Below are 21,238 nucleotides of genomic sequence, written 5' to 3'. Positions count from 1 at the left end.
GGAAAAGAAAATTCTCGAGAGCTCGTTCGGAAAAGAGAATAAGGGCACAAAGAACAAATACGATACCGTTTAATCGTCTAATCAAAAATCGAATAAGGGATCTTGTTGGGGTGAACCGACTTGCTAGACCGAAATATCATGGCTTGCTTTCGTGGGCGATGACGTAATACTAAGCCCGGTTTGGTTCTATTTTCAGCTAAAATTTTTTTAAAAAATAAATTCTAGCGAATATTACTACTAAAGCTAGAAAGATAGATTAACATGTATTTTTGCTCATTTTTTACCGAAAGAAGGATCACCTGGAAGCCGTACTCGTTGCCGTTGGATTTGGGGCTAGGGTTTTAAGAGTTGGGTTTGGGGAGAAATGAGAGAGGAGGAAGAAACGAGAAAGAAAAGAGAGAAAGAGAATGGCTTTTGGTTGTATTATTATTATTATTATTATTATTTTATATTGTGGAATCGAATTATCAAAGTTTTATATAGATGTAGTTGAAATTAATATATGTTGACAATCTGCAGAATTTATATATTTATAATTATTATTATAGCATTGATATAACTTACATTGTTGAACAACATGGGTTAGTCGGGCTATCAAAATTCAGATCAAATCATTAGATATGATCAAACTTACAGAAAATATATTTGGTAAAGTTTTAGACTTATTGAATATACGGATGTCGGGATATCGTACTCGAAACATAAGAGTAATCATTCAAGACGGTGTATCGTTGAATCAGGCCATGTGATTTTAAATCATACCACCTGATATGATCTAATGGACACAATCTTGTATATATCCAAATTTAGTATGAATCGGGTGCCCAAATTTTAAGATATCGTAATTATTGATTAAACTTTTTTTATCTCATTATATATATATAATAAAATAATAATTCGAATTGTTCAACCATCATCATCGTCATTATTATTATTATTAGATTAATTCATAGAAATTACTAAATTTTGACATAAATTTATAAATAATAAAATAGATTGCATAATAGATAGTATGTATCCTGATATAAATATAAAACTCAAAAATAGATATAAAAATCATAAGTGAATTACTTGTCAATTTAAAAAAAAAAGTATAACGTAATACAAATATATATTAAAAAATATAACATAAAGTTTATATATGTCATATTAAATAATAATTTTAATTACAAAAAATATTATAATTTACTAAGTTGTTGATTAAATTTATTTTTGTATAAAGATTAAATATATAAATAAAAGTACCATAATTTATTATTATCCAAAATAAAATGTATGATATTATTAATAATTATAATATATGGTCAATTTTTATTATAAAATTGATCAAATATTAAATATATAAAAAATTAAAAATTAAAAATATATATAAAAATAAAAGAAATAAAAAAAGCTTGCGAGCTTATGAACAGAAATAATTAAGCTCGATCTCAAGTCGAGTTCAAAATCGAGCCGGCTCGACTCATCTGCCACTCCTAAGCGTGAATATGAAACAATGGCATTTTCAATTTTGCAAGTTGGAAGTACAGTCGTCTTGATTGCTTCAGCGGCGATACATGTTTGCTACATTGCTAATTTTGATCTAATGAATCTTTTCAAATAATTAATTCCAAGTAAAAAAGTAACCTTGAATTAAAATAGTAATATGTCAAATGGCAAATGTATGTGTTCTTCACTTTATTTTCAACCTTAAGAACTGGAGACAAAAAAAACGTCTCATTTCATATGATAATAATGATGCTTAAATTATGTAAATACTGTGTGTCTTTGTGTAAGAGTAATTATTCATCATGATACATTGACTACATTAATTTAATTAAAAATACATCCTATGACAAAACTTATCTTCATTAATGCTACATCAATTTGTCAGAATGAAGTCCAATCCAAGTTAGAGTTTAGATTACCTGCAGAAATTCAAGAATATGTCCATACCTAAGATGCCAAAACCCCCCAAGTGTGTGGAGAAGAAAAGAAAGGCAGCTAAGAACAGAAGGCTGAAAAGTTGTCCTCATTACTAAATAGCTGAAAATGTAATGAGACAGAAACTACAGCTCAATTCAGTCTTGGGGAAAAAAACTTCACCTAATGTGTAAGTATACAAGATCATAAGCAACAAAAAGTAGCAGGACGTAAAACGAGTTTAGAGAGAAAAGTTTAATCGTCTCCCTTCATCCTGCGGATATACGTTGAGATCTTGTTGATATTTGCCGCTCTTTACATTTGCCTTCGACTCATTGCCTTCATCTCGAAAGAATAAACCTTTGAAACTTCCCGCGCTATTTCTCTTTTACCTAAACCTTTGAAACTTCAGCTGCTTTTGCCGGATCATGGGTATCGTGATCTTCTTCCTTTGTAATTGCAGCCCCTCCACTTGTTTGATCTGTACTCCCGTTGCACTCTTGCTTCGGAACTTGAACGTCGGCTTCTTCAATACCGTTTGATTTCCCTGCACCATGGTGCTCTGACACTGCTGGTGTCTCTATGATAGCATTTTCAGATGCCATGGTTGGTGCGGGCTGACTTGAAGAATTATTGGAATTTTGTGATGGAAGGAAAACTCCTGTGCCAGGGACTGGCAAACGGACTGGGGTATGCCTTGGTGGGGCTGTGACGCATCCGGCAGAAGCAGGCGGTAGAGCAACTGGTGCAGGAAACACTATGCCGGTTGCTACAGGGGCAGGAACAAATATTGGTTGGATACTGTTTGGTGGGGGAAGCTGTTGGCGAGCAGTTGGGGCAGGCAATACACCAGTTGGTGGAACAGCGCCAAAATGCTTTGCAGCCACAGGGCGAATATGACTTGGGGACCTGCTGGGAGGTGGGGCCCAATTGGAAGAGGGCGCTGAAGCAGAGGGGAAGCGATGGACATCAGCAGCGTTGATTTTCTTAGGTTGTGATTTTACCAATGTAACAAGTATACGCTGCTTGCGGAGGGAAGGTATTGCATGTCTGGTAAAATCTGCGGATCTCCCTTGCATTACAAGCATAGATCTGTACATGGCAAATAGATTACACACAACTGACATGACAGGAGAAACTGAAGGCAGTGAACAAGAAATCCGTATTCCAGTTCTCTTGAGGAGAGAACTAAGACCAGCAAGAAAATCTGTTTTAAAAGGAAGACCAAATGCTGCTCCAACCAAAAATAAAAATTGTGGGGTGAAGACAGCATATGTAATTCTTTAAACGATTATCATCAATTCCATGAAGCATCGTAAAAGTAAAATATGTCTGAAGCGTTTAAACATACAATAGAGTGAACATTAGAGGTAAATATAGTGAAGCAGAGAGAGCTAACTGAAGTACCCGGGTGTAAGGGAGAGTCTCAGAGCACCTCGATAGTCCCCAGGATGATCGACTGCTATTACCCTACCAAAAGACATCTCACACTCTGTTAAGAACAGAACACAGACAGGTCTTCCAAACCACTGCGGCCAGATATGAGGCTGTGAGTGGTCACCCTAGAAGTGTGAGCAGAGAAGTTAGATCTATTCAGCTCTGGTATCAAATCATCAAAAAATCCAAAGGAATGCTATCATGTTAAACCTCATTAAAGATATCAATAATGCACGAGTCTGGCTTGGTGCTGACAACTTGTTCAGCAAGCAACTGTTCAATAACATCTTGCAGTGAAGCAGGAATTGGCTCTGTTTTTAGATCTGCAAAATTTGTCCATAAGCCTAAAGGAGTTGTTTAATAGAAAACACACACACACATATATACATACAGAGAGAGAGAGAGAGAGGGAGGGAGCAGACAAATAGAGACAGCCACAATTGAAAAGAGATTAAAAGGATAGCTAATTTGCGAACATGCCTTTTCTTGAGGCCCCTGAAGCAGCTTCATCTTCAGGAGGCGCATCTGCAATGGGAACACCCAATTGAATCATCTCTCTTCCATGTCCCTTCATGGGTCTCTTCGAGATGACAAAGCTATGACCTGTTTTAGTGTAACAAAACAAATAGAAAGCATTTTACAAGGGAATATATTTTTGCAACAAAAGCATAGTCACTCAACTTTTATGCAATGAATTAACAGCTTTAGTGTAGCAAACAAAGAGAAAATGGTTTACATGTGAATGCACTGTGCCAAATAGTAATGCCTGAATATTTGTTCACAATGGGTAGGCCATACAATCTGAAAGACAGAATCTAGTTTTCAACAAGAGCGTTCTTTTCACTATAAATTAACAGTTTTGCACTGTTGTCAAAGAGGGGGGAAAAATCATTCGCCAAACTTATAAGGTAGCCAGCAGATTTAACACACTCTATAATGCTTGTAAAGCATTCAAAAGAAACAAAAAAATTGACCTGTACCATTTTCCTCTCACAAGTCAGACATGGAGAAGACTAGTTTTTGCCAATGAAGGAAATGAAATTAGCTTCGTAGAGAATTACTCTTTCTTGTAGAGACAATCTAAAACCTCTTTATCAGTTCTGTTCTATAATTGTAGAACTAGGATTAAGGGAGTCTTGGCAAAGGAAGAAACCAGGGATGTTGTCCTTGAGATTTTAACTGAAGTCCTAGCCTTAATGAAATCATAGGGATGACTTGACTGCAAGAGCAAAGAAAATTCCCATCACAACCAGTACCATCGAAAACAAAACATATATACATATTTGGATAAATCTATACGTTATAAAATAGAAGAAACAAGTTCGAGTTACTATAATACTTGCTAATTATCTTTAGCGGCCAAAGACAGCAGATCAAAATTTCAAGAAAGTCTCATCCCTTGAGCGGAAATTTTGAACTCTGTAATCATAAAACTGAGAGGAACAAAAGATCGCTTTTTCGAAGATATTCCCAAATCACCCATCCCTCGCTGGATTCGGAAGGCAAATTATGGAACACATCATTCTGATATTTCGGACCTAATAAACTTAGTGCTGACCAAGTTAGTCGCAATATTCCTAATTCTCAGCGGAGAAGCCTATCCAAAATGATAATTAGATGGACAAAAAAGTGATTAGTTATTCATGCCAGTCATTTGATAGCCCATTGGCATATTACCATACCAAGAACCTTTTGAGACTTGAAGCCAATACTATTCTAGTTAATTTATAAAATGTCAATGAAAGAAAAGGCTAGAAAATAAATTCCAGTCACTAGCATGAACTTTTTCTAGTTAACTGAATTCAATCAAAAATCATTTATTCTGACCTTCATCTACATTCGGAGGTAATTTTCTCACTTGACCATTTTCTCAGCTCCATAATTTGGTTTTCTGGGCCTTTTTTACTTTACCAAACACATATTCATTATAAATCCAGCAAAAAATCTTTTGCTGATTAGAAATGGAACATTTGTTTTTCCGTTAGTTTATTTTATTTTTTTCAATTTTCCAAGGCTTTCACCCTTAATAGTTAATTCCTTCACATTTCTTTCGCAACTACTAAAGCAAAAAAAAGGTTTTCTTCTAATTGAACGACATGTAACTAACTGGAGTTAAAACCGATGGCTTGCTCTAAAGTAGTGTTCCTTTGCTCTGACTTTTCTTCTACGAATTTTACTCCACAAGGTTAACTATGCCAACTGTTAAAGTGTTAACTAAAACAGACAAATAGAAAGTCCAAGGCAGGTGTAGTCCAGGTGTCACGAGGAGCAAAGCCCAACATCCCTTGTTTACTTGGTTACTTTTTTGTTAAAACCCACAATGAACTAGCAAAGGAGAGAACAAAGGAATAAACTAAAATATCAGGAAAATAATATGGCACACGAGTACATCCATGCAATGATCCAAAAGCAGAAGCAACTAGACTTTTAAGTCATAAATTGACAAACTTATAAGAAAAAATAGAGAAATAGAACCAAGAACTCCAAACATTCCACCATCCACAATTCAGGAATTATTTTATGGAATCAAGTGACTCAATCACCTAGCTGATTATTATGTCTAGAACAGATAAATTTAATTACTGGCAACATAATTATCTAACAACAGCAACAAGAAAAGTTGTCATACCATTGCACACGCGAGGAAATACGAGAAAATAATTGAAAAAAGCATAAATCAGGTAATGATACTTTTCAGTTCAATTATGAGACTATTATGATTGGAAAAAATACAAGCAAGAAAATGAACCCTCATAAATTGCTACATGAGCATGTTTTACTCATTTTATTACCCCATTCAAGGACAGAGAGACCTACTGAATCTCAATGAATAGGCTGAATGTGGAAATTGAAAATTAAAGAAAAAATAAAACTAAAATGTGACGGCAGGTTTTTCATAAGGTCATAACTAGAAGTAGACACCACTTACCTTGCAACTGCCCTCTCCTCCCAGCAGCTCTCAAATCATTCACCAAAGCAATAAGCTTTGATATTTCTGAATCATTAACTTGATCTTCATAAAGCTTCATTCCTTCAACTATGTTAACCTACATAACAAATTATTGAACCAAATCATGTCAAAGAACTGAACTCAAATAAACTTTCTAGGAAATAATCACACGAAGAGCAGAATATATTACTGATTTTCCATCGCATATCTCATTAGCAACAAAAGTTTTTGGAGAAACATCAAGATTCCGTTTCTCTTCTAGTGCTGATGCAGATGCATCAACACCGCAAGACCCTGAGAATGAGAGATATAACAGAATTAGAAAATGAAATAATGGACCAACCAGCAGCTTAAAAGGCACCAGATATGCACTAGATATCTCTATAAGAATTCCCCTGTAAAAGACAAAGATAATTATCATTTGTTTGCAAGTAACTCAACGAACCCTTCCAACTCACATGTCTGTACTTGATTGCGTTACTCAAATGGCATTTGCATAGATGCAGAGGCAAGAGTATCTATAACACCTAACGATGTTAACAAATTCCAATACCTCTCTCATTAAGTATGTTATTTCACACGCTCTAAAAGGATTATATTACCCGGAAACTAATCCTGCAGGTAATTCACATTTAAAATCTTCAAAACAATAAAAGAATTGGAGAGAAGAAACATAGCCAGAACGATAAGGAATTATCTCTGGAGTTGGAGCGCTAACTTCACCTTCAACCTCATCGGCGTGATGAACGGCTCCTTGCGTACTACCCTGCCTCGTTACCAAGCTATCCGCTTCAGATTTTTCATTAAGTTCTGTTACTTGACCAATAAGCAACAAAAATAACAAGTCAGGAATTTTTTTGGAACAGGAAATCTTTCCCCCACAAAAGTTATTTGTATATGGAATTGGAGTTAAAGACCTTAGGCATCAAGGATATAATATTGACCAAAAGAATAACTTGATTCAGTATTTTCAACAACCATTGATTCCATTTAGAAGTGAAGCAAGTTTCACCACAGTCTTTAGCCCACATTTTTAAGTGAAACCCCACTAATTTGTCAGAATGCCGGAGAAGTGGCTATAGAAGAATATCCATGTACTCTCAGAAAACAACTAGAAAATGTACCCCCTTCCTCAAGAGCAGGAGTATAAAAGTTTTCCAAGATAAAAAACATGAACGCACAGCCAATAAACCATAGCGTTACTTTCCATTATACTCCCTCACTAGTTTACATCCTTCTTATCCTTTTATGTCCTCAGAGACGCAGGGAATTGTAATCAAGTTCCATAAGATTTTTCAACACACGTATTGCTTTAACTCCAATGCCAAGATGTTACTTTCAATAACTAGTTAAACTAAAGTCTGTCAAGTGAACTTTAACCGTGTGTTGACTTTCCTGATACATCCACTTAAGAACATGCGCACAGACAGTCTATGACATTGCAAAAACCATTAATTCCTACATCCCCCAAGACAACTGCAATTTGCCTCAATACCAGAGTATATTCAATAGCCTTATCGGACAAACTTGCAGAAAAGTCCTGGTAGTGATATCTTTTGAGATACAAGGCTCCAGTGCTCCATTCTTACCATGATTGATGCTCTTTTTTCTTCTCAAGTACTGTATTGTGAATAATCAAATCCATAATTTTCTGACTCAATTTAGTACTAAAGATTTTACTATCTATAGAGCAATAATTTTCCAATTCCTCATTGCCACCCCACTTGAAGACAAGATTCTCTTTCATTTAGCAATGTTTTAACCTCTTGGTAACCGGAAAACCAATTTGGTTTATCAATAAAAGATGGTGCGGTTGCCAGTAATGGCGTCTCATCTCGAACAGGAGACCGCTAATGCAATTCGATTTTTAGCCATAAATGCAGATTGGATCATAAATGAACTGATCAAATCAGAGTAAGTCTGATTCCCTATTTAGCCAAATTTAGCTAATGATACCTTCTAATCAAACCACAATATCTAATAAACCTCAACTAAAGTTTTTTTCCACATACAACATCAATTATGTTCCTTCATTTCCCAAGAAAAAGCATAATCTCAGTGTATCTATGCACACACATGCTTATAGCAAACATGTCTATTCACAGGAAACACCCACATCAAAATACATTGCATTTTCTTCTTACCTTTCTTCTCCTCTTTCTCCTCCACTTTTGCTTTCTCCCCTCCATCCAATTTGTCGTTCACATTTAAATTGCTTTTCGCATACCCATTGTTCAGATCCTTCCCGTTCACCTCCCCTCCCAAATTGTGCACCTCAACACTTCCTCTTTGTCCCCTACCTCCTCTCCTAAACTCCTTCCCACCTCCCCCCATCCTCACACTCCCCTCAAATGCCACAGTCCTCTGCTGCCGCCTCCAACCCACCTGCTGCAGCGCATAAAGCACCTCAGCCACCGAGAAATACTGCTGCATATGCAAAATTGGGTTCCAATTACACCTCCTCTGCTGTATGGACCCTATCACACCATCATACTCCCCGGGGTCCCCCACTGTTCGCAAGTGGTGGCAGAGGGCGTCGATTATCGCGTTCGCAGCCGCAAATTCACCTCTCAACCACATCAAAAACCCTTCCCTCTCATCCATCTGATGATGCGGCTGCTGTTGCTGGTGCTGGTGGTTGTACCACTGCACTGGGATTTTCTCCGGCACCACCACAGCCGCTGATTGCATTGCCATACCACAATATATATCACCAACACCTTACAATAACAACACGAAGATCTCCTTCCCCCTCTCTCTCTATATATACACACACACTACCAACAATTCTCAGAGTCCCCGCAAAACATACATAAAATTATATATAATATCAATGCGTCCACTCATCCAAAGCCGATTTCAACTCATTCCGAGACGTTCAACAGATCTGGGATCCGGATAAATACGTAAAAAAACTGAAAGCTCTTGTAGATTATGTTAGCAGAGTGGTTGTGCAATGTGTGTGGAGGCAGAGGTAGTAACAACAGCAGTAAGGAGGTGATTTTCAGATCTGAGAATGACGTGAGAAGGTGGAAATTCACAGTATGAGTGTGTGAATGAGAGACTAAGATCTGAGAGAAAATGGCTTGTGAAGCACGCGTATGCAAGCTGGTCTTAAATGGTGGCTTTTTTTTCTTTTTCTTTGTTTCTGTTTCACTCTGTGTTTTTGGGTTTATATCTCTCTCTCCCCTCTCTCTCTCTCTACAACATTTTGCTGCTTCTAATCTTTTTATTGCCAAAATAAATAAATAAACAAAACAATACTTGTTTGGGAGGTTTTTTTTTTTTTTTTTTTAAAGACTGGGATTTTATGAAGAATATTCTGGGCAGTTGGGGGCTTGCGGACATGCATGAACACTATTGGCCGGTGCATTTCGTGGCCTTCGTGGGGTTAATGCAGTGTATACTAGACTGCTACGCCTATTTTGGAAGTTTCTCTCCACTATTTCATTTAAACATAAATAATTTATTGTAATTACAACGTCACTCCTTAAATTTTTGTATAATTATACATAAATATTATATAACTTAAAATATTACATTTAAGTACCTTAATATTTATTTCGATCTTAGTTTGTTAATCAACATTCACGGTTTGTTGACATCTAAAAAAACGAATGAAAATATATATTTATTTTAAAAATAATTTATTATTGAGCTATTGCAGGTCATATAAATCTCTTTTAATCAAATTAATCTTATACATACTTCTTCACACACTAATACATGTGATGGTATATATATTCACCCTTATAATAGTAGTTTGGTTAAAAAAATATTTATTTGACTTACAATAAATTTCTAAGTCAATTGTTAACAAATATTGATTTTCGTTCGATTTTTCTTTTTACTGATGTAAGCAGATTCTGTTATTTTTTCTAACAAACGGGTCTGTTTGACGAAATAAGTGTAAGGGGTATTAGGTATAAGTTCTCAAAACATAGAGAATGTACGTATAATTGCAGTGAAACTCGTATCAGTCCTTAAAATTTAATAAACTTCAGTGGAATATATTGATAATCTTATATTATAATTATTTTCAAAAAATAAAATATTATCTGAGAGCAAAAAAATGAAGGATGCGGTTCAACAGCTAACTCGTTTTTAGGAAAATTTGCTTTCCGGAATTTTCTCTCCGGAACTCATATTTATTTGACAGATTCTGCAAAAAATATTCCAAGTAATTCCTTGTTTGGCTTTTTTTTTTTTAATTTATGTTTTTCATTTTTGAAAATTTGATAAAAGTAAAAAAAAAATATTTATGTGTTCTCATTGAAAATATTTTACTATTACTCTTTTCTCGTATATTACTTTTTTATATGTCTTGATGTGTCATATTAACAATTCTAAGCCAATAAAAAAAATTTAACAATCAATTTAATTTAAATAAAAAAATGTATCCGATTTGACACCACCAGCAATAAAAAAAATAAGATATTAATTTGATACCTCTAAGAATAATCTTATCAACGAATATATTATTATTTTTATTTTATTTCGATAAATTTTAAATTTAAAGGATTTCAAATTCTTTAATTTTTTAATTTTAAACTATGTTTTATTGGACATATAAATCGATTTCAATTTTCTTTTAATTGAGCCATTTAAAATTATTTTTATTAAATTCGAATCCATCAATCCAGATGCACTCAGAGGTGAATTACTCCTCTCATATTGCATCTATACTCTTTTATCATTGAAAAGCACGTTTTTATTGTTTTAATTTTTTAGCCCGCTATTTGTTTATTTTTTAAATATTTCAGCAACTCCTAACTTTTTTTAAATGAAAAAAAAAAGTTTATAAGCTCTTTTTCCTAGAAAATGTAACAAATACTTTGTAATATCTTATAGAATTAAATACATTTTGTGCCTCTAAACTACGTATAAAGTGCATTTACCCCCCCTAAACTATAAAATATAACAAAATGCCCCCTCGTGACATCTTTTAAAATGCGTCTATTACAATCGTTTTCCTAAAACATAAGTTGAATTATTATAAAAAATTTAATTAAAATAAATACTACGCAAAATTTATTATTTTTATAATTAGTATAGGATTTGCATAAACTCTATAAATTTACAATTCTTATATCTTTTACATAATTGTTATAAGAGTTACATAATTTTTGCTTGTGTTGTTATATATATTAAATTTTTATTAAGATTAAAACATCAATATAATTTTAAAATATTACATCGAGCATATATATACACTGTAAAATATATAAATCTAAAATATAACTAATCTATAATATTTTATAATTTTTTGAGTAATGATATGATATATTTTAATTATGCAAATATGTAACTGAATAAAATTTTATAAGTTATATAACACACATTTGTATAAAATTATGTGCATTATGTACTTATATATTAATATGGTTGTAAGTAAGTGGCCCAAGGCGTAGTCCATTTGCGTGAGAAAAACTTCAGCTCAAGCGGAGTTTGATCGGATTTAAATTAATTGTGTGAGAAGAAAAATACATTGTTTATATTATATATTTGAATTTTTTTTATTTACATTGGGTTTCAACAGATTCAACCAATTATATAATAAAGTGTAATATTTCAGCAGTGATTGGTTATAATTCAGAAAATTTGATAAACCGTATATGGTAAGTGTATCACACTTGCTCTGTAATTAGCTTGGTTTGACAGAATTTGATTTGCGTAAGAATTTTCTCAATTATCGATGAGATTTCAGTTATGTTCATTTAAATAAAAAGACTCGTCACCTTTGATAACTTTAAGAATATATATATATATATATATATATATTTATAAAGTCAGTATTATGTACAATTAAACAATATCAAACATTGTTCTACACACTTAATATAATGTAAGCAATTGAAGCATACTCGAATGTATGCATAATTTAAAATTTTATTATATTTAATTAATTGACATAAAATGAATAACTTAATATAGTTGATAAAAGATTTGATTTTAAATGTATATAAATATGATATCTGTTATCCAACTAATTTTAGAATTTGATACTTTTGATGTTCCTCATGTAGGCTTTAATACTTTTGTGCAAAATTTTAGAATTTGATTTGGTAAGTAAAATTTTTAAATTGGAAGGAATTAACATTCTAGAAAATTAGGATTGAGTCAAAATTGTTCAAATTTTGGTCAAAACACTTCCTTCAAATATATATATATATTTATTAATATAATAGATTGGTCGGACAGATGTATTATTTATTGCTCGACTTATTGAAATACTGATATAATCATATAATTACCGCTTCTATCTCAAAAAAAAAAAAAATCTTTATCCTCAATAGATAATATATATAGATATACCAAAATCTTGTAAAATTGGAAGTCGGATACCGAATCAGAAATTTTCGTTCGATTTTGTTACGTACTGAATATCTGATTTATATCGATTTTGGTAAGCATACCAAATAATTTTATTTTTTTTTCAATTTTAGTATGTATTGTATATATGATTTGGTAAATATACCAAACTAGGAATTCTGATATTCACATAATATTCCATAAGGTGTATGATGACAATAACAACCAAACAAACAATGCATCTCCCACAGCCCACATATATAATAAGCATGTGTACTTTTTGTGAATATAATATAATATAGGGACCATAACTGCATCAAAAAACAAAACAAGGGACCACTGCTAAACTTGTCGTTGGCGTATCAATGCAAATCACTCAAACAAAACGTGCATTAACTATTAATCGTTCATAACCCAAATACACGTACATGCCTTCATTTTTAAGTTAGAGTAAATTTACACAAACAATCCCTATTTTTTTGTAATATTGCAACTGTATTCCTTAAGGAGTTTATCTTAATGTTTTTCATGAGATGTTTATGTAAACTTTGCATTTGAATATGGATCTAGTTATAATTACAAGTATAATCTTAAGGGGTGTAGTTGTGATTTTGTAAAACGACAGAGAGTTTTTCTATATTTTGGCTTAATTTTAGGAGGTGTCAGAGTGATTTATCCTACTTTTATTACACCGTTTTACTCTGAAATTTGGTGTAATTACATATAAATCCTCTATGATTTAGAAAATTATATCCATTAGTATCGCTGATGTATGTTTATGTCCAACAAAGAGATCCATCCGTTAGTAAAAAGTTATTTAATTACATGTACTATGAATGTCATTGTAGTTTAACCAATAACTTTTTAGATTTGTTCTGATTTTTGGATGCGATCGAAGTTGAAATCACTCGATTTTTTAGTACAGAATTATGGATTCGAGTTAGAGAAGGCAATGATAGAATAAATATTGGGGGCCAGAAAAAAATAATTATGTAGCTAAGTTGGACATTGTTACGTAATTCTTGATGAAATTTTTTAAAAGTATATAAAATTATAATTCATATATAATTCAAAGGTGATTTTAGTATATATGCTTATTAAAAAAATGAATGAAAATATAAGAAATGTGCTCGTTGTTAGATGAACGTTAAAATAAAAAAATATTTATAATTTATCAAATAAAAAAATATTTATAATCATTTTAAAGTTTATCCAAATAAAATAGGGATTTGAAATTGAAATCCATGACTTGAAATGGGAATCCATCTTTATTTGTTAATTTTCAAATTAAAGTGATTTGGTGTTGATTGGCAACAAATGGTCAAATCAATGTTATGGAAATTAAAATCGAAGCAATTAAAGAGAAAAATTAAAAGAAAAAAAATTGTGACCTTTAACCGTCAGTGTTACGACGCCGTAGCCGTACAGCCGGACCCTCCTCATCCCCATTCTGAAAAACCCCGCGTAATGCAGCCAATCTAAAATCCAAAACCCTCCCTCCAACTGCCGCAGCGCCGCCATTGACCGCCGCCGCCATGGCCAGTCTCGCCACACCTTCCGCTTCCATCAAGAACCCGTCCTCACTCATTCTACCACCGCAAAAGCTCCCACCTTCCTAACCTAAAACTACAATGGCAGTTTCCGAGAAGAGCTCCGTGTCCTCCGTCAATTCATCATCTTCTAAGAGGGACGCCAACCCAATCATAGTCATCGATAACTACGACAGCTTCACTTATAATCTCTGCCAAGTCTGTATCATAGTTTCACTGTTTTTATAGGTTAATTATATTTGATTTCTTTGAATAATAAATAGTGTTTGTTTTTTTAAATGTTTTGTATTTGCATAGTACATGGGAGAGCTGGGGTGTGAATTCGAGGTTTACCGAAATGATGAGCTCACTGTTGATGAGTTAAAAGGGTAAGAACAATTCCCACTTACTCGATATTAGAAGTGCAAGCCTGCAAGGTACAATGTTGTGATGCTCTATACGTTTTGCTTACTATTCTTACCTTGCTTTGGCTATCAGAAGTTTCTCTGGTATTAATATTGGTAGATTTTTTGGAGTGTATTTTAGTTATTGATAGGAACTCAGGAATGGAAAATATCTAATCCTTATGCTTAGTTTCATCACCACCACTTGAAGACAGTACATATGTGAAAATGTCTTGAGATACTGATGTTGTTGTCTTGATATCTAGAGAGTAGAGAGGGTATCAATCAAGCCACTGGTATAACATGTTTGACATAAAGTGATATGCAAACTAGTACACTCTGTATAATTCCAATATTTTGATGTACTTGATTGCCACCTTTAAAATGATATTTTGATTCTAGTCTCACCATGGTCGCATTGTGGCCTATTTATTTGCTATTGGTGCAACAAAAGATATTAATACATTGTCAGCTAAGTTTGAAATATGTGTAACCATGTTAATGGTTGACGTTAAAGAGATAATCATTCGATCAAACAAATTTGAATTCTCGTACATAGTGTAAGAATAACTTAGTGGAAAGGAGGCCTATATCTCTTGGAAAATACTGGTCAACATATTGATAATAATTATCACTAGAAGAACGCATGTAAGGAACTAACTTGTGTATCGAATGAGTAAAACATCGTATACATGTTCACCCTATTATCCATCATTTGACTGATGATGTCGGCATTGGTTGATGAGATGCCCTCTTCTGTTACATGAAAAAATGCCATAAAGTCTTATCTCATGATCTTTTTTGTTTAAACTTTGGAATATGTAGCTGAACTTGTAAATATATTCTCAAACTATAGAGTAAGTGCAAATTAATTGGGCAGAAGAAGCTATTAAAAGAATGTATTGTTGGTCATTGTAGGAAAAATCCAAGAGGTATATTAATATCACCCGGGCCTGGTAAGATTTTTTACTCTTGATTGTTTTCTCCATTTTCTTTCATGATTGTATCTTCATACCATTTAATTATGTTTTTCTTTCAAATTTCAGGTACACCTCAAGATTCTGGGATATCACTTCAGACAGTGCTGGAACTTGGACCTATTGTACCATTATTTGGTGTGTGCATGGGATTGCAATGCATTGGGGAAGCTTTTGGAGGTAATTTGATTTATTTCTCTCCTTTCTTCCCTCAAGGTAAAAGACTGTACTCCTTGATGATCCATTTTACTCTTTGCATAGGCTTAAACTAATTTAGTGCCTGTAAGTTACAGCATAAGAGGTGTAAGTTAATATAAGATGTAAAGGCAATTGTTTTTATCATAATATTTGTATTCAGTGCAAATTTGATTGATGCTGTCAGTTTGGTTGACGATCTGATTCTTTTACTATTGGTCCTTGATTTGTAGTGTATATACGTAGAAATTGGCACATATCCTGATACTTTTTGATAAGTAATTAGGAAAAGGTGGGTTTTGTATTTTCATACTCTTGGTAGTTTTGTTTTCACCATAGAACACCCTGGATCAATCACTTCTCAGAACTATTACATCCAACATTGGAAGTATAAGTGTAACAGCATAACTTTCATTTCGTATTTAGGCTATACCAAAAAGAAGCCTTGGTTGTAATGTTCTGAGATCCTAGGAATTATAATTGTTATGTCTTATTGCGTAGGCAGAAGACGTTTATGATTTGAACTGGCGATGGTCTGATGTGGTTGTCTAACAGCTCAAATCACAAGAATCGGATAATTCCTGAGGTATGATTAATTAGGTTTTAAGCAAGGATGATTAGCGCTTAGGTGTGATCAATTAGGGGTGAATACAAGGCACTTAAGCAGTAACCAATTGTCAGATTTTGGTGCCTGAAACAACTGTTGGTAACTTTTGTTCAAATAGATCATATGGAAATTGTACTATGCTTATTGAATGATGCATGGATTGTTTAAGATGATAGTCTGTTATGCATATGGAAGCCAATGCTGAAGACATTTAAAAGGAGGTGATGACTCTTTACAGCACATATAATGTCCTAAATAATTTTTGGATATTTGGTAAATTTACATACATGTAGCTTGTGAAGGACACAACAAATGCAGGTGGCAGCCCCGTAGCAACATGAAATCATCACATGTAAAACACACAAGAAGATTAGCTCCGCAAGTGTCCTTATTTTCTAAACTATCAAAAGTCATGCCATGTGTCATCCAATTTAAGCGTGATATTTTTTATGACTAAGCCATTATTATGCTTGTAGGCTTACCTTTGATGATTGGATGTAATGGCTGCTATCTTGTTGGAAAGTCTTGCTGGTTATCTGCTATTTTATACTAAATGATCAAGTTATTGGGATAGAAAATGCAATAAAAAGTAAATGGGGAAAGTGAGAAACTAATAAGAAGAGGAGAGAAGGACAAGAAGTGGGACAGGTTAAAAGATGATGTAGAAAAAGAGACAGATGATGCTAGGTTATCTTAAAGGGAAAAAAAAGGAGAAATTTGTCAATATACAAAGGGGCTATTTTTGATAGGATTTTACAAGGTAAGAGATCCCCTTAACTTCACAAATTCTCTTGGATGATATGTGCATTAAATTCAGCTTCAATAGTTGATATTCTGAATGGTGATGAACACATGTTTACCTCTACTTGATGGACTTAAATGTCGTGATGATCTTTCTTTGCTACCTTCACATTTAAATGACTAACATACGTCAGTTCTCATACTTGTACTTATCAAAATAGCAACATGCATGTTCCCAAAAGAGGTTCTTTTGCATAATGGCTATACACTTGACCCAATGACATAAAAATTATGGTGTTGCTTTAACTTAATGGGACGTGTCTGGGGATGGTAGGGGTGGATATACCAGCAACATAGGACTTGCCAGTCTTAAAGGTTCTCATAATCTGTTGTCTTTAGATGTGAACACCTAAGGTAATAAGGTTGTTCCCTTTGTAGAGGTGGTGCAAAGATTGAAGAGAATCCAAAAGAAAAAGAGTTGAATTCTCCATTGTATATATGAACATGTGTTTATCTATGATTTTTGGCTATCTACATAAAAATCCTAGATTTGCAATTTAAGATGTTTAGGGGTATTTCTTACTCAATCATAAGTGCTGACTCTTTTTACAAACTATCTAAGGAGACTGGTGATATGGAAGTCTAAGATGAAGCCGATGCAAGATAAGCCTGTGCCTTATTGAACAGCAGTCCTGTTGGTGTAAATTTAGAATTTGTGTCTTTTAGGGGACTGATGGTTTGAAGTATAATTACTTTATTCCTCTAACTGAGTTGGAAATGTTTGTAATATTTCTCTTTTGGCAGTTGTAGTGTTCTGATTTAGGTATACTTTTGGATTACGCTTAAGAAGCAGAGATACAATCACTCTATTCATCTTTTAGCGTGAACCATAATTATTTGTAAACTAAATTTATTCCTAGAGAAAATGAAAAGTACAAGAATTGGCCAATGGCACAAGCTAAGTACAATCATATCGCCAGATTTGGGATGTAGAATATTGGAAAAATCAGGAATATGTTTCCCGTTTTAGGCACTATCAATATATTTTCCCCCTAGAATTTTCTGGAAAACAGGACTAGGAAATGCTTTTGATATTTTGCAAGATCTGTTAACAGTTTGGTAGAGGACATTAGGTTTTCTGGAAGTCCTCTTTTCTCATATTTGTTTCGACATATTATCATGCTCTAATTTCTTTTTGTATTTCTTTTCTCTTCTCTCTAAGTGAAGTTATTTGGTTTTGCAGGGAAAGTTGTGCGGTCTCCTTATGGGGTTGTGCATGGAAAAAGTTCTCTTGTATATTACAATGAGGGCGGGGAAGATGGCTTATTTGCAGGCTTATCGAAGTAAGTATTTTTTTAATGTGCGACCTGTTAAATCAGTGAGGAAGATGATCAGTTTTTACTCTTGATTTTGAAAGTTGTATTTTGCATAATTAGTAAAATATTTCTAATTATTTTAGTACAACCTTCAAACATAATTACTCGCATGCAAGTGCAAGCACAATGCCAAGTGAATAGGTTCTCAACTCGTAGCGATCTGATAGTTCAGTTTTTTTCTTTTTCAGCCCTTTCACTGCTGGTAGGTACCATAGTCTTGTGATTGAAAAGGAAAGTTTCCCAAGTGATGTCCTTGAGATAACTGCATGGACAGAAGATGGATTAATAATGGCTGCTCGTCACAAAGTATATAGACATCTACAGGTATACTTTTTAGTTTCACGTATGTACAAGTGGAGAAACAATTACTCTGGCAATCTTATTCTCTTATTTCATCATATATTACATACCACAGGACCATTAAAAGGCTTATTTATTACCCTAACTATTCTACTTTCTATGAGGTGGTTTAATTTTGGGTTGTTAGAGGTAATTGATTACCTAATATAATATACTTACAAGAGAAGCAAGCTTTATATTATGTAGGGAATCTAGGCACCAATGTGTAGTCAAAGCACAAGTCCAGTGATCATTAGATTCTAAATGATCATTAGATTCCAAGATATAGACAGAATAATTTTTTGAAAAAATCTCTATGTATGCTAAAGAAGTGTCGTCCATGGACAGTTTACAAGGATGCCATCATTATGTGTGAGGTGTAATAGCAATCTCACTCTTCATGCTTACAACTTTTACGTTATCCACTAGGATACTGTTTTAATTTCCTCACTTTTGCAAACTAGCAATCATATTCAACTGTAAATCCAAGATTGATGATTCTTTAAAAACTTTTCATCAAATCGAGCAATGTAGGAATTCCCTGATTATTAAGGCTAGTTTCAAGAGGAATAGTTTCCAGTATACAACTACATGCACACATGGTTTGGGACTTTGAAGGATTGAAAAGAGAAGTGAATATGGGGCAATTCCGGTTATCACATTTATATTAGAGGAAATTGCATACATGGTTTTCAGCTGTTTGCTTCAAGCTGAGTAACATTTCTTAATTTCTCGATATATGCAGGGAGTTCAATTCCATCCGGAAAGTATCATCACTGATGAAGGCAAAACCATAGTTCATAATTTTATCAAACTGATAAAGAGAAAGGAAGCTGAATCCAAGAAGTAGAATCCGAATGTAAGAAAATTAACTTTAATTGAAAATTCAATTTTACAGCAATCTTCTTTTGGGTGGACAATTGTTGATGAAACTAAGTTGGAGAGCCTTTATTTCCCTTTGGTCTGAGAAGTTTCACAAAGGCTGTTCCAGGTGATATGCTCCAAGAGCATGAATTCCTTCTCCGCCGCAGCCTGAAATTCTTCAGTAAAATTCTTCTTCTTCTTCTTCTCTCTTTTTTTCCCCCCTTTCTTTTCGGGTTTTTGTTTTTTGGGGGAGTAGCTTCTAACATTGACCAGAGTGCTGGTATACACTGGATTTCCAGTTGATAATTACGATGGCAGAGCTTTGGTTTTTTACTTATTCGAAGAAAATGTATCATATATAGAATATCATTAATGGGCTAAAAGAAAGAAAAGTGCAGTGAATTAGACAAGTAATATAAATGACATTATATGTAGAACAAAAAGCGGTTGATGTATAGCTTACATAAACTGTTTAAATCCTGTGATGTATCCTGAAAGATATCAATATGTTTTGTTTTTTGATTTCCGGTATTATGAAAGCAGAAATCCCATCATAGTTGGACAACATCTCAATCCAATATCTGTCTTGTTTTTCATAAAATATCTATGTTTTCCTGGCATTTCCTTTCTAATAGATAAATAAGTAGTATACATTGCATTTACATAAATCTAAAATTCAGAAATCTAATTTTATTAGGATGCAATAATGTTTCATGGATATCTTCTCTCCATTTACAAGGAAATCCCCAACCTTAATTGCCTTCATGATAAATATAAGAAATAAGTATTTGAAGATTCTCCATTAACATTTGTCACAAATGTTAAAGATGCAAATGTCCTGGTGCCAAGGACCAAATTGTTTGTACAGCTAACATTATATCTATTTCAATCCACATTCTTCCATATCTCTATGTGTTGTGTTTTGGGTTGGATGGTTATATCAATGTACCTCAATCCAAATAAGGAAGCAATTTGAAGTCAATACAGGGTCATGGCTGTCTGGGCTCCTCAACAAAACACTAAGTCGGTCAAGCCAGCAGTGGTGTCATCTATACAAAAATATTATTGTTTTATACAAAATTTCGTGTATGCAAAAATAAATTATGAGGGAAAAAAATTATGGATAACTAAGATTTATAAATTTAAATAGAAAAGTATTACAATTTTAGTAGTGAATGCAATTCATTGATTTTTTTCTGTAAGTGTTGATTCAAGAGCTTGAAGCGTATTTTTTTTGGTATGAATGCATTAATCTACTTTGATTTTATGGAGCAAATTACGTGTTATCTTAAAAAATGGTAATCGAGGATTTGGTGACAAGAAAAATGTGAAGCATTCATGGTTGCAGTGCGTGATTTGCTTTAGATTTGAGTCCTTTTAACTGTGTCTTGTGTGTTGTGTTGTATGTCATGACTTTAGTGAAAACCCTTTGATATGCATCCATCCACTATAAGTTGTACTTCAACATGCTTTGGTCCAACTTAATCATTTCAAAATAAAAGAATAACCTTATACTTTTATCTTGGATCAATTCATCGAAGTGCACAAGTCCCAAATTTTGCATGGATTTATTACGGACTTATTATTTTAAAAATATATAAAATC

The 21,238-nt window shown here is 33.4% G+C and overlaps 2 protein-coding genes across 4 annotated transcripts; one reads left to right on the top strand and one right to left on the bottom strand.

Annotated features, from left to right (window-relative positions):
• LOC105156173 lies at window positions 1,881–9,492 on the bottom strand. 3 transcript variants are annotated; one of them, XM_011072236.2, is made up of 8 exons: window positions 8,434–9,492; window positions 7,013–7,105; window positions 6,480–6,583; window positions 6,269–6,386; window positions 3,820–3,942; window positions 3,550–3,662; window positions 3,310–3,464; window positions 1,881–2,994 (listed from the first exon to the last, which is right to left on the bottom strand). In XM_011072236.2, exons 1-8 carry the CDS (start codon window positions 8,984–8,986, stop codon window positions 2,295–2,297), a joined length of 1,959 nt encoding a protein of 652 aa, XP_011070538.1. In that variant the 5' UTR covers window positions 8,987–9,492; the 3' UTR covers window positions 1,881–2,294. The 3 variants fall into 3 exon arrangements, with proteins under 3 accessions (XP_011070538.1, XP_011070539.1, XP_020547475.1); XM_011072237.2 differs by having other exon boundaries at window positions 7,013–7,099; window positions 8,434–9,491; XM_020691816.1 differs by lacking the exon at window positions 7,013–7,105.
• On the top strand, window positions 14,214–19,966 carry LOC105156172 (anthranilate synthase beta subunit 1, chloroplastic-like). Its single transcript, XM_011072235.2, has 7 exons — window positions 14,214–14,349; window positions 14,449–14,519; window positions 15,453–15,490; window positions 15,581–15,691; window positions 18,298–18,397; window positions 18,619–18,754; window positions 19,515–19,966. The coding sequence occupies exons 1-7, from the start codon at window positions 14,233–14,235 to the stop codon at window positions 19,617–19,619; spliced, it is 678 nt and encodes a 225-aa protein (XP_011070537.2). The 5' UTR covers window positions 14,214–14,232; the 3' UTR covers window positions 19,620–19,966.

This window comes from Sesamum indicum, linkage group LG2 (assembly GCF_000512975.1).
Source record: "Sesamum indicum cultivar Zhongzhi No. 13 linkage group LG2, S_indicum_v1.0, whole genome shotgun sequence".
NCBI lineage: Eukaryota > Viridiplantae > Streptophyta > Magnoliopsida > Lamiales > Pedaliaceae > Sesamum > Sesamum indicum.
Note: the sequence above shows the minus strand (reverse complement) of the source record. Positions and strands in the feature narration are given on the sequence as shown.

Coding starts and splice junctions, on each gene's coding strand:
- LOC105156173 (XM_011072236.2), bottom strand. CDS start 8,986: ATGGCAATGCAATCAGCGGCTGTGGTGGTGCCGGAGAAAATCCCAGTG. Junction 3,663..3,819: donor TTCAGGGGCCTCAAGAAAAG/GCATGTTCGCAA, acceptor CAAATTTTGCAG/ATCTAAAAACAGAGCCAATT. Junction 3,465..3,549: donor TTATTGATATCTTTAATGAG/GTTTAACATGAT, acceptor TCACACTTCTAG/GGTGACCACTCACAGCCTCA.
- LOC105156172 (XM_011072235.2), top strand. CDS start 14,233: ATGGCAGTTTCCGAGAAGAGCTCCGTGTCCTCCGTCAATTCATCATCT. Junction 15,491..15,580: donor ATTAATATCACCCGGGCCTG/GTAAGATTTTTT, acceptor TTCAAATTTCAG/GTACACCTCAAGATTCTGGG. Junction 15,692..18,297: donor CATTGGGGAAGCTTTTGGAG/GTAATTTGATTT, acceptor TTGGTTTTGCAG/GGAAAGTTGTGCGGTCTCCT.